The sequence below is a fragment of the Leptopilina boulardi genome, unplaced genomic scaffold, assembly GCF_019393585.1.
Source record: "Leptopilina boulardi isolate dan_hultmark-lab unplaced genomic scaffold, ZJU_Lbou_2.1 LbouV2_405, whole genome shotgun sequence".
Lineage (NCBI taxonomy): Eukaryota > Metazoa > Arthropoda > Insecta > Hymenoptera > Figitidae > Leptopilina > Leptopilina boulardi.
The window spans coordinates 792,305-805,512 of NW_026137980.1; the positions used below are offsets into that span (position 1 = coordinate 792,305).

Here is a 13,208-nt window from a genome sequence, read left to right on the forward strand (position 1 = left end):
TATTATTTTTTTTGACCTTAATTTAAAGAAAAATGACAAAAATTTTCAGTTTTGGAAAACGAAAATGAGAGAAAGAAAAAAAATTCCATTATTTTTGGTCAGTTCACGACAATATTTAGAAGAAAAAAAAATAGTTTTTTATTTTTAAGGGGGAAAACCAAGACAAATTTTTTTTTTGAGAAAATATTTTACCTAAGGCTTTGGTGAGAATGGGCACTGTGAGGAAGACTAGGATGGGACGATGTTGTATGTGCCGTATGATGTTCATCGCTACTGTGATCCTCTTGACTCATCGCTCGTCCACCAACAACATTTGTTTTTTGACTGGATTGATGTTTAGTGCCTTTCTCTGTTGGTCGCACGATACCATAACACGATAAGATGCTGCCTAATAAACCATATTTCTACCCAACAACCATGCAAACATGCACCAATATCACCTAATTATATATGTTTACTATAAATATAAATTTAATTGCAAAATTCTTTATTTAGAACCAATCTCTCGAGAGAAACTTTTTTTTCTACATAAATTTAATTTATTTATTTTTTATTTTAATTTAATTTTATAGAAATAATTAAGTGATTTTCACGAAATATTCCTTTTGAATACCCTCAAGATTTTCTAACTGTAGTAATTATTTTTAAAAAAAAATCTAATCATATTTTATTAGTTTTTGGGTAAATTAAATTTTGGATAAATTGCATCTTAAATCAATTAAAATTTGGACAAATTAAAATTCGAATAATCTGAAGCTTCATTCAATTAAAATTGGAAAAAATTAAAATTCCGATATTTTGAAACTCAAATCAATAAAAAATTGGACAAATTGAAATTCGAATAATTTGAAAGTTAAATCAATAAAAAATTTGGACAAATTAATATGCGAATAATTAAAAATTTAAATCAATTAAAATTTGGATTATGTGAAACATAAATCAATTAAAATAAAGATAAATTAAAATTCGGATAATCAGAAACTTAAATCAATTAAAATTTGAGAAAATTTAAATTCAGATAATTTGAAACTTAAATCAATTAAAATTTAGACAAATTGAAATTCCGATTATGTGAAATATAAATTATGTAATTAAAATCTATTTTTTACAAACTATCAGTGAAAAATAGGTCCAAAAATCAAAAGAACAATTACTAAGAAATTTTTTATTCTAGTAAGTCCTTAAAAATCTCCAATTTTTTATAGATAAATATAATAAATAAAAAATAATTTTAAACTCATGAAAAGAAATATTTCGAGAGAATCACACAAATAAATTAATTTTTCATTTCTTCTTATTGTGTTCAGAAATTTTCTTTTTATGCAAAAATATAAGATGAATTGTGCAACATTTAATTAGTAAATTATTCAATTTTTTGTTTAATAGAAGCGAAGAGAGAAAATACTTTTTAATGTAAGTGTGTAAAATATTGAAATAAAGCGAAAAATGTAATAAAATTATATTTAAATAAATAGATGCGATAAAATATTGTTAATTATAATAATGCAAAACATTTTAAGAGAAGCTACGGATTTATAAGAGAAATATCAAAAATTAAATTATTTAATTATTCATTATTTCATTTTTAAGAAATTTTAAACTGGCAAGGCAAAGTCTAGAATATTTAAAAAAGAATTGAACAAACAATCAGAAGAAAAATTAATCAAACTTTATATTTCTGTAATTTTAAATAAAGAACCTTTTAACAATTTTAAAAGTATTTCAATGCAAGTGTAAACATTTAAATTAAAACTTTTTATCCATTAAAGGTTTCGGATTGATTAACTTTTACTGTCAAATATTAAATAAATTAATTAGTTTCATAATTTTCTAATAAAAGAATAAATCATAGATAAAATTCAAATATTTAATAAAATTGCAATTACAATTTTTAATGATTTAATGTATTAAAAAGTAAAATTGCTCACATTTTTATTGAAAAACTTTTAAATTAAAAATACAAAAATATGAAATAGGACTATTTTTTATTTTTACTGTCTGTCCAATTCTTCTTTAACTTTTTTGATTTTTAATTGACAGTACATATTTAATTGTCAAAAAAAAAAAAAATGTATTTAATAACTGAAGTATTTTTTTCAAAATTTTGAGTGAATTTAAAAATTTTGCACTTTAACTTAAATGTTTTAATAATAAAAAAAAATCTTTAATATTTTGTTATAATATCAAATTTATTTTCTTTATAAATTTAAAATTATTATTAAGTTAGGTACCTACGTCATTATGAAGTTTTTATTATTATCTATTATTATTTTATTATTATTAAAAATTATTAATAAAGTATAAATTATTATTTCGCAAATCATTGATTTTTTTTTAAATAAATGCAAAATATAAGCAAAATGTTAGTTCAATTCATGGTAGAGTTAGTGCATTTAAGAAAGTGAACAAACTCGAAAAAATTATCAGAAACAATCATTAAAAAAAAACAAACAAACAAAATTTTACGTACTTGGTGTATGCTCGTCTTCTGAATCGTGTTCCGTTTGTTCTACTTCCTGATTTTGCATACCTTCCTCCTTTTCCACGACTTTCCGCGTCAATTCCTGAAATTATTATAAAATAATTTTTATATTTTTACTTAATTTATTTTCATCATAATATATTTCAGTTCTAAAAAATAAAAAAAAAAATTTGTTTATTATTTGTTTAAATATAAAATAAAAGTATACTTTCAAATTTAAATTTCAAAGAAAAAATATAAAAGAACCAACCTGTAAAATATTTTCCGCCTGCATTGTAAAATGCATTTCCTTATTATTCAACCAATGTAAAATGAAATTCGGTTCTCGATCAGGATCACCGGTAATTAAACTTGGTACAAGTGGAATATCTGTAACATTCGTTAATTCTTCGTTTCAATTGTTTAGTTTAAGTTAGTTAAATTATTGTAAAATTGAAAAATTTTAATTTATCACGTATCAAATAAAGAGAATAAAATGAAATTTATTGCACCTGTTTCAGCATTAATGCTTGCGGCAAGATGAAAATGCATTCCAGGATAGTGCGCTGATGTTTGATAATTATTATGAAAATCATGAACTGAATACGTTGACGGTAATGTCGGAAGAGTTGGGGCAGTGTGTCCTGCCTGGTGTTGTTGTTGTTTTGCATGACGACGAATATGAAAACACGTTCTGTAAATAATTGCACAATTTTATTTTTCTGCTTGTTTTTGGAGAATTTTTAAAGTCAAATTTTTTTGTCTTCAAAAAAACTATTACAAATTTCAAATAAACCAAACTTTAAAATCAATTTTTACATTTTTTTTACCCAATAATTTAATTTTAAAACAAAAAATGGATTTTTTAAAAATTGGGTAAACAAAATAAAAATGAAAAATTTTATAATAAAAAAAAGAAAAAATTTATTCTTGAAATCTTTTCTTCTGGATTTAAAATTTTAAACCCATGAAGTTAGTATAAATAACGACTCAAAAAAAAAAAAATAAATAAACTTACTTCATGTGTTTAAGGCGTTGCATAAACCTGTGTTTATGCATATTATGATGACGATTTTTTCCATGATGTCCATGTCTATCACTGCCTTCAAATTGACTCATATTGGCTAAGCCTTCAATTTCCGGTGGTATCGTCTCTGTCCAAACTCGGCAAATATTATCACGACAGGAAGTAACTAACATATTTGAAACTGATCCCCTATTTAAACAGAATTATTTTTTTTTTTATTTTACATTTCACAAAAAAAGAAATAAAATTCCATCATCATCAATAGTCAATGCAAAAAGTTAATGTCGAAAATTTACCAAAAAAAAAGAACCAATTTTATTTTTACTAACATTTCAAAATAAATGTAATTTTTTTTAGAAAATTAATTTACATCTAAATTTAAAATAAAAAATAATAATAAACTAATTATTAAATTTCTTTTACAATTTGATTTTGAAACAAATGAAAAAATCTAAAAAAATAATGTTTCTCAAACAAGTGGATGATTAATAATTATAATATTAATTTTTTATTTAATAAAAATTGAAATTTTCATTCTAGAAAATATATTTTCAATTTTAAACATTTAAACTTTTTTCAGTGACTGTAGTCGACGAACTACCTTAAAGACTTTTCAATCAAGTTTCTTACTTTGGCATGTATTTACTAGTTTTTCGCCATGAAATGTGAGTGACAGCACGAGGATGAGCAACGTAAACGAAACTATAACTATCATTGACTGTCAGATTAAACGACGAGTGATCAATACTCTTTGATGGGAACACTGAAATAAAAAAAATAATCAAATTTAGATCATTTAAAATTTAAATTTAAATTAGTTTACTTCATTTAAGAATTATGCATTAACATATATAAAAACTTTGTATATTTATAATGAATTTAAAACAATGTTTGATTTTTAAAATAATAAATATATATTTATTTATTAACAAAGATGATCGTTTTTTTATGATCAACGATTAGAAAACAAATTATTTTTTAAGACGAAAAATTTTTATCAAGAAAAAATGTGTTTTTTTTAATAATTTTTTGATCAATAAACATTGAAAGAAATATTTCTGAGACAAAAATTTATAGAATTTTTCATTTAAAAAAATATTTCTTTAAAAATTGTTTGATAACAAACGTTGTGAACTTCAACATCCTTGGAAATTGATGCTGTTATTAAAATACGTTTTACATGATAAATATGCAATATTTAGGGTCAGTTGGGGTAAATGGGGACAGGGGGTAAATTAGAACAAGAAGTGTTGGAGCTTAATTTAAAGTTTTAAAATTAAGTTCAACGTCAATATTTTAACCTCAGATCACTTACAAGAAGTTCTGAGTATTGACAAGCTTTTATCTTGACAATTGGCAACAAGATAATTCAAGTTATAGCTCAATGCATAAAAACTTGAAAATCAAAGTCAAACTGTTTCAGTATTTTGTCGAGCATTTCAAAGAAAACAGACTTAAAAATCATACAAAAATTTTTTCTTATTCCTTATGACTCCTATAACAGAAATTCATTTAAATTCTTTGATTTTTATCAATTTGGTTAATAATAACAAGCTGTCCACATTTACCCTGAGTTTTCAAATTTTTGGGGTAAATGGAGACAGCTTGTTATTATCAACCAAATTACGTTTTGCCGCCGTCAGATGGCAGAAGCATGCAATCAACACAAAGTCACAGCTGTTATTATATTTTTTTCATTTTTAAAAAATATTTCAAGAACAGTTTAAATCAATTTATATTTATTTAGATATTTTTTATATTTTTTTGAAACAATTTTTATAAACAAATATGTACGCTGTACCATAATTTTTGTCAGAAATTAATTGAATTTTTAATCAGTTTAGAATTTATTTCTGAGTTAGAGGAAACAAGAATTTTTAAATTTGGTTCAAAATTGTGGTTTAAAAGTTAATTTGTGATAAAATATTAAATTAATATATTAAATATTCTAAAAGAAAAATAAGGAGAAAAGGGGACATAACAACAATAGAGTGGACTGAAAGTCTGGTTATAATAAACCATTTATGACAACCCTATTGTATTAATTGTCCTTCTATACCTGAATATTGAAATTAAATATTAATATTACTTGAAATATTTGTTTATGTTTCGTTACGTTCTGCCGACGTCAGATGGCAGAAGCAAGCAGGGAGCACAAAGTCGTATAGCTATTTATTATATTACTTTCCTACTTTTCATTTTTCAATTGCGTTTTTGTATGGATTCGGCAAAGAATTTCAGAGACCGTTCGACACTCTTAACCACAAAAAAAATTTTGAAGGCAAAATAAACCAAAATGTTTAAAAAATAATAGTTTTACAGTTTGCATTAACATTAAAAATTTATAAAACAAAAATTAAAAATCGAAAAACTTTTTTAGGAACTATGCTGTCCCCATTTACCCAAAATTTTATAAAATTTTCTAAATCTTGGGGTAAAGGGGGACAGTCAGTTTCATTCGTTTAAAGCTTATTTAAATTTTTTTTTCCTGCATAAAATTAATCCTGGGAATGTAAATAACAACTTAAAAAAAATAAACCCGCAAATATTACCTTTTAAAGGAAGAAACTTACGTAATTTGTCAAAAATAGGGATTTTGTCCACATTTACCCCAACTGACCCTATTTATGTTCATTATATATATTATTTTCTCTGAATAATAAGCTCAATTTTAATTATTATTGTTTGATTTAAATGGGAAATTTAATAACATTTAACTTTCATTACATACTTCCCTACAACTTCATGGTTGATAAACGAATAAATTTTTTAATTTCCAGACATTTCCTTCCTTGACAAAAATTCTTCATTAAAAATGAATTTCAATAGAAATCTAATAATTTGAAGTTCGAAAAACGCGTTTTCCTACTATTTCTCTCTTTTCAGACCTCGAATCGACTTTAAGGCGCAAAAAAAGTCGTTTGTTTTTAAATATTAAAAATTAAGATTGAATTGAAATTTGTATCGATTAAAATTTGAATTGAATTAAATTTAATTTAATTAAAATTTGAACAGATTCAATTGGATAAATTTAATTATGAATTGATTCAATTGATAGTTGATTAGAATTAAAAGAAATTTAAATTTTAGATCGATTACTATTTTAATCAATAAGTGATTTAATTTATTTAAATTTAGATTTATTGAAGTTTTACCTAAATCATTTTTAAATCAATGGAAATTTTTGATAAATTCAAGCTTGGATCAATTGAATCATTTATAGAAAATATGAAAGTCTCTATTTTATATTTTCTAAATTAATATAAGTTGTAGAGCACGAAAATTAAACCAAATTATAAGATTTTTTTACGGAAACAATAAAATCAATTAAAAATCCAATTATACATTATTAGCAGGTATATAAATACGTATATTAATGTAAAAAAAAAAATTATTTTCTATGTTTAAAAAATCAAACTGGTGGTATGAGAAAAGTGAAAAAGGTAACAAGTTATCAAAATAGGTAAAAAAAAAGGTGACAAAATTTTAAATACGGTTAAAAAAGGTGAACAGGTGATGATAACCTGTGATCCCTTTTAGAGGCAAAAATTCTTAAAACTTTTTACATATATGCAGGAAGTAAATAATTTCCCTGACTTTCCTGACTTGTGGCCACTCTTTTGTTAAATTTTTAATTTTTTAATTTATGTGTTTAAAATAAAATTTTTGTTTATTACTTCTTCAAACTAAAATTCGAAAAATATCCTATTCGAGAATAATCATTTTTTATAAAAAAAAAAAATTGTATAATTATTTTTATTTTGCATTTTAATAAAAAAATTTCTTGAATAAGAAGAAAAAGATGAAGGGATAATTTTCAATAAACGAAAAAAAATATAAAAATGAACTCACGTTGTTTATTCTCGAACCAAATTTTCACAAGTCTGTCGTTCATTCCTGTTGTTGCAAAAAGTGTACCATCGGGACTAAAAGTCATTAGATGTACCGGAGTCGCCGTACGACATTTCCACACACAATTCCATGTTCCAACGTCGTTGGTTGGTCCCGTATCACCAGGTCCTGGACTCTCTGCTTCACCGCCGATGGAAAATGTCACGGCGCTAGCTATACATTCACAAAATGTTGTCGTTATAGAAACAATTCTTTCTTTTTTTTTGCAAAATTTTTCTGAAAAATCACACTGAGGCGACAATTTTTTTTTTTTTTTTTTAATAAAGCCTAGAAATAAATTCATATTAAAAAAATACACAATTAATGTCGAAATTAGGGACAAAAAAAGTGACGAATCTTAACTAATATTTATAATAAATAATATTTATAAGTAAATGATATACAAATTTCAATTTTTAAATAAATAATATCTAAATCAGAAAGTTCAATATAACAAAGGGTTGATAATATTCGTTTAAATCGTTAAATTTTTTTGTCTATTCGAGATATTTATTCTGCAATAATTTTAAATGACAAGAAAAATTTACTATTAATTTAAAAATTAAACAGAAACTAAATTAAATAAATAAATAATATAATAACTTTCAATTATTTCTTTAATATTTAGAAAGATCTTCATTAGTTTTAATTCTATTTATTTTTAACTTAATTTAAAATTTAATTAAATTTAATTAGGAATCGAAACAAAAGTATTTTCAATAAATTATTTTACAACTATTTTCAAAATAACAGTATTCATAAATTATGATAAAAAGAGAATTAATAAATATTTACAATTATTATTAAGATAAAATAAAAATAAAATTTGCAGGGCATGACTTTCTAAGCATTCATGCTTCAAAACTTGCTTATCAAAAGAACATGCTTCAAGTACATAGTAGGAGGAGAGAACTTTCTTAATGTGGCCTAGTTGCAAGAAAATTGACAACAAAAATAATCGAATAATCCTCTTTAGCAATGAGATACTTATGATAATTTCATTTTAACTTGAAAAATAGATGACAATGATAATATGTGCTTAAAATGAGAAAAAATAATGTGAAATCGTATTTTTTATATCGTTCATTTTTTTTTAAAAAATCATGCAAAAAAAGGCGACAATACGTTCATTCATTAAGCGAATGAACTCACGATCTTGCGAAGAATTATTCCCCGTTACATTTTGATCAACTCCTGTTGTTGTAACTTCTTCTGTTTGTGTCGGTTTCGCCTTTGCCGCTATTGTACATTCAATGTTATTTATATAATTTAATTTAATATTATAAAAATTTAATAAATCCCAAAAAAAGTTAATTATTTTTTGTTTGGCAAAAAAAAAAAAATTTTTTAAATTTAATTCGAGAATTAATTTTTATCTTTTTATTTTTGAAATTGAAACTTACGTTGTTCCTCTTGGAAAGGAAGAATATTTTGATGCCAAAGTTGTAAGAGTTCTCCACCAGTTAAAAGACGAGTGCCCTCTAAATTCCATGATAGAGAAGTGATATTTGATTCCGTTTGAAGAGAACCCGTTTGTACCCATCGATATTCCAATTGCTATAAATTTAACAAGAATTTTTTAAAAACAAAATTTTCTATCATCTGAAAAATGGTAATAAATAATTTTCGTTTCTGCAATTTTTTTTATTTATTTACTAGCAAATTATACGCACGCGTAAAAACTGTATTGCATTATTAATTTCTTTGAATTTTTTTAGCATTTAATTTTTTTTTATTTTTAATTTAATTACTGTCGTTTAAATATTGTTCATTATTTAATTTATAGATCATCAGAAATAAATATCGAACGCACAATTCGTTTTTATGTAAAATATTCATAGTAAATTGTTTCAATTTGATTCTTGTTTTAAATAACAGTTTAATATTTTGCCTACAAAGTAAGACAAATATTTTTATTTTTATTGTAATTGGCAATAAGAAAAAAATGATAAAACTTCAAAAAAGTGCGAAAATCCGCATGAATTTCTTCGAATTCAATAAAAGGTATTAAATAATAATTTTTTTTCTTTTATTACTTTACTCTAAAGTATTAAGTAAAAAGTTTTCTTAATATACAGAAAAAGAAAATATGTTTTACTTGCTTTTACAATTAAAATAACAATTTTTTTTTAAATTCTCAATAGTTATTCTATAAATGCGAGGCAAACATTTTTTTCTGTTAATGAAAATTGGAGGAAATCTTCAAAAGGATGTTCACAATATCTATATGAATATTTAAAAAAATATTTTTATTAACAATTTAGATATTTAATGAAGAAAAAATTGAAAATATCGCATTTTTTGTTACATAATTTCCCCGCTTGACGGTATTGAAAAAATTCAATTCTATTAAAATTTTTGAATTTTCTACATATAGAAAAAATTTATTTTAAAAAATATATTCCGAACATTTTTTAGTTACAAATAAAAATTTAACCAATTTTGTGCTTTACGATATCAAAATCGCGGTACTGAAGTTTTTATTTTATTTTTTTAAACGATCAATAAAAATAATTGAATTTACAAAGTAATTTAATATAGAAAATAATTCAGATATAATTCAAATTTTTTTTAAAAAATATCGATTATGTTTTGAATTTGAAAAAAATAATATAAATTTCCTGACGTTCAATTCATAATTATGTTATTTTTGTTGAAAATAAAATCTTTTTATTATTCAAGGTGTCCAGCAAGAAGTCCAAAAAAAAATTCCCTGACTTTTTCCTAAGGTTCTTCCAACTTTTTTTTAATAAATATATTTTATATTTAAAAAATGAACAGGATTAAATATTAAAGTATTTTTAAGATAATAAAAAACATTTTATTTATTAGCATTATAAACTTTGTATGGCATCGAAAATTTTTTTAAAAATTCATAAAAATGTACATTTTTGGCAAATTTAAAAAAAATTCCCTAACTTTTAATTAAATTCCCTGACCGCTGAACATCCTGATTATTTATTTACAATAAAATAGATTAATTAATTATTAATTAATTTATTAAATTAATCTTCAATTAAAGATAGAAAGATATAAATTTCTATTGCAAAAATTAGAAAACTACTTTTTATTTTCTGAACAAAAAACACATTAATATATATCTTTTAAATTTAAATAACTCCAACTAATTAATTAATGCAATCCTTTAATTATAGTAAACAATGGATTATTTATTCAGGCCTCAGATCGACTTTAAGGCGCAAAAAAGTCGTTTTAGTCGATATACATTGCAAAAAAAGTCGAAAAAATCGATTTTTTAATTTAATTAGTTAATAAATATTTTACTTTAAATATCTAATGTTATTGTATATTATTTATTAATTTATTTTTTCATTCCTTAATAAGAATAATTCTACCAGAATATTAACAAAAAAATTTATTTCGAATATTTCAAAATCAAAGTAGGACAAATTTTCAAAATTTTAATTAAGCAGGATAAATTTCTAAAAAAAATTTTAAAGTTTTATTAAAATTTTTTTTTTAAAGTCTGATTTATGCAAATAATTTGAATTTAAAATTTTTACATAGTTTTTAGTTTTAATGGTTAAAAAAAAAATTTTGGAAATTAATTAAGTTGAAACTTTATTAAGTAATTGAATTTTTAAAGAAATATTAAAATTATTAAAAATAATAATTGAATTTTCTATGAGTTACAGTTAAAATTTTTAGAAATAATTGAATTTCAAAAAATTTTGTAAAAATTTTGCAGAATTGAAAATAATTTAACAATTTTCTTTTTAAGTAATTGAATTTTGGAAGAGCTATAATTGAAAGTTTTAGAAATAATTAAAGTTCATAGTTTTATATTGAAAATTTTAGAAGTAATTAAATTTTAGAAGATTTTAAATTGAAATTTTTTAAAGTAGGTAATTGAATTTCAAAAGATTTCAAATTAAAAATTTTAATTGCTCAAATTGTTATTTTTTTTTTTTTGAAATTTAGATCAATTATTCAATTTTTAAAAACATTTAATTGAAATATATTTTCAGATAATTGAATTTTTGAAGAATTTTAGTTAAAAATTTATCAAATAATTAAATTTTGCAAAAGCTGCATTGTATACTAAAAGAGAATCGTATTTTAATTAAAACTTTTGTAGAAAAAATCACATTATTGAAAAAAAGTTAGAAAAAGTCGAATAAGTCTTACAATCCGAGGCCTATTTTTGTTAAATTAATAGGATTTTTTTTTTTTTTTTTTTTTTTTTTTTTTAATGTGAGTCTGTAAAAAAATCTGAACAATTAAAAATACTGTTTTAACAAAACAATAAATCAAAATTTGTATTCAAGATATTATTAAATAGTCATTTTTTAAATTAAAAAAAAAAGTAACGAAATTAAAAAATATTTTGTAATTAAAACATTACTAACGTGAGAGCAAGTGCTGTGAATTAACGGTGTTGGCTCAAAAATGCAAACTTGATTTTCGTAAGCAGCTGCAATTTTTCCTGTATCGGTGCTACAATCCAAACAACTTATTCGTATGTAATTATGCACAGCACCAGGAATAATTTGAACACGCTCAAAATTACTAGCGAGAATCACAATGTTACATCCAGCAGCGTAAGCCTAAAATTTTTAAAAAAGAAAAAAAAACATATTTTATAATATTTTTCATCTTTTCATATAAGTTTCAAAATTGAAACGCAACTTTTGATATAAGCAGAGATATTTTACACTTATCATTTTATCTGCATTTCAGTCACATAATATCAATATTTATTCACAATTTTTACATGAACTACTCATTTTATTTCTACCATTATTTTAATTATAACATTCTATTAAAATTTCAATTAAAAGTACATAAAAAAAAACTTAATTTATTCATTTTAAAATATTTGATTTTTAAAGTAATTAAATTAACAGTAAAAATCAATTAAAAAGCCATTATATCTGTGTCAAATATTAAATTATTTATTTAAACTCATCTTTTTCAAATAATTAATATATAATTACAATTTATTTATTTCTCCCAAAAAATAATAACAAAAATAAAATATTTACACCACATATCAAAATATAACCTAAAAATAAAAAAAAATCAATAATTTTTCAAATGATTCAATTAAATGTATATTCTTATTTTATTATAATAGAAAATAAAAGTAAAAGCAATTAAATTAAAGTAATATTTTTAATTTAATTCTAAATTGAAATTATTTCATTAAAAAAAGTTATTTATTTATTTTTTTTTTTAAACCTTCAACAGAAAATACAAATGATAAATTTGTAAAACAAAAGAATATTGTATAACAATCATTAGTCAGGATAATTTATGTTCCCTTGGGTGAAATGAAATACATTTTCTAAATAGAAGAGACAAGTGTCATTAAATCAGCTGACTTTCAATGTAAGATCTGTTAAATACGTATTGACTTTTCTTTATAATCACACACATATACTTTTAATCGCCTGAATTTTTTTTTTTTTTCTTTACTTTGCGTGTGACAATTGTGAGTAAAATAAAAATTATAAACAATGATGAAAAATAAATAAATTTTTTTTTTTACGAAACGATTAATAATAATAATTAATAAAAGAATTAAATATAATGAAAAAGAAAACAACTCACGGTAAATGATATTCCTTCAACAGAGCCGACAGCAAAGCAACGATCACCTGCATTGCAAGCTCCGCTTAATATTTGATGACAATTCATAATTGTTCGATTGACTTAGATCATTTTCACGAATAAATTTATATAATACTAGATATTAATTTAGCTGTCGTTATGACAAACACACGTTATTTTAAAAACTAAATTCCCGAAAAGGAATTTAATAGTTGACGTGACACACAGTAATCTAGCAGTAGAGTGTCGGCCATC

General features: G+C 22.4%; 1 protein-coding gene across 2 annotated transcripts in view; it reads right to left on the bottom strand.

Annotated features, from left to right (window-relative positions):
* The window catches only part of LOC127289329 (dmX-like protein 2), a 50,864-nt gene extending 37,656 nt beyond the window's left edge, over positions 1–13,208 (bottom strand). For both annotated transcript variants that reach the window (XM_051317190.1, XM_051317189.1), the window contains exons 1-10: positions 12,954–13,208; positions 11,750–11,947; positions 8,783–8,936; positions 7,341–7,553; positions 4,119–4,251; positions 3,480–3,677; positions 2,974–3,155; positions 2,733–2,851; positions 2,471–2,564; positions 193–349 (exon numbers count right to left, since the gene is read on the bottom strand). In XM_051317190.1, coding sequence (XP_051173147.1) covers positions 193–349; positions 2,471–2,564; positions 2,733–2,851; positions 2,974–3,155; positions 3,480–3,677; positions 4,119–4,251; positions 7,341–7,553; positions 8,783–8,936; positions 11,750–11,947; positions 12,954–13,040 — 1,535 coding nt within the window. In that variant the 5' untranslated portion in view covers positions 13,041–13,208. The remainder of the gene's footprint in view (positions 1–192; positions 350–2,470; positions 2,565–2,732; positions 2,852–2,973; positions 3,156–3,479; positions 3,678–4,118; positions 4,252–7,340; positions 7,554–8,782; positions 8,937–11,749; positions 11,948–12,953) is intronic.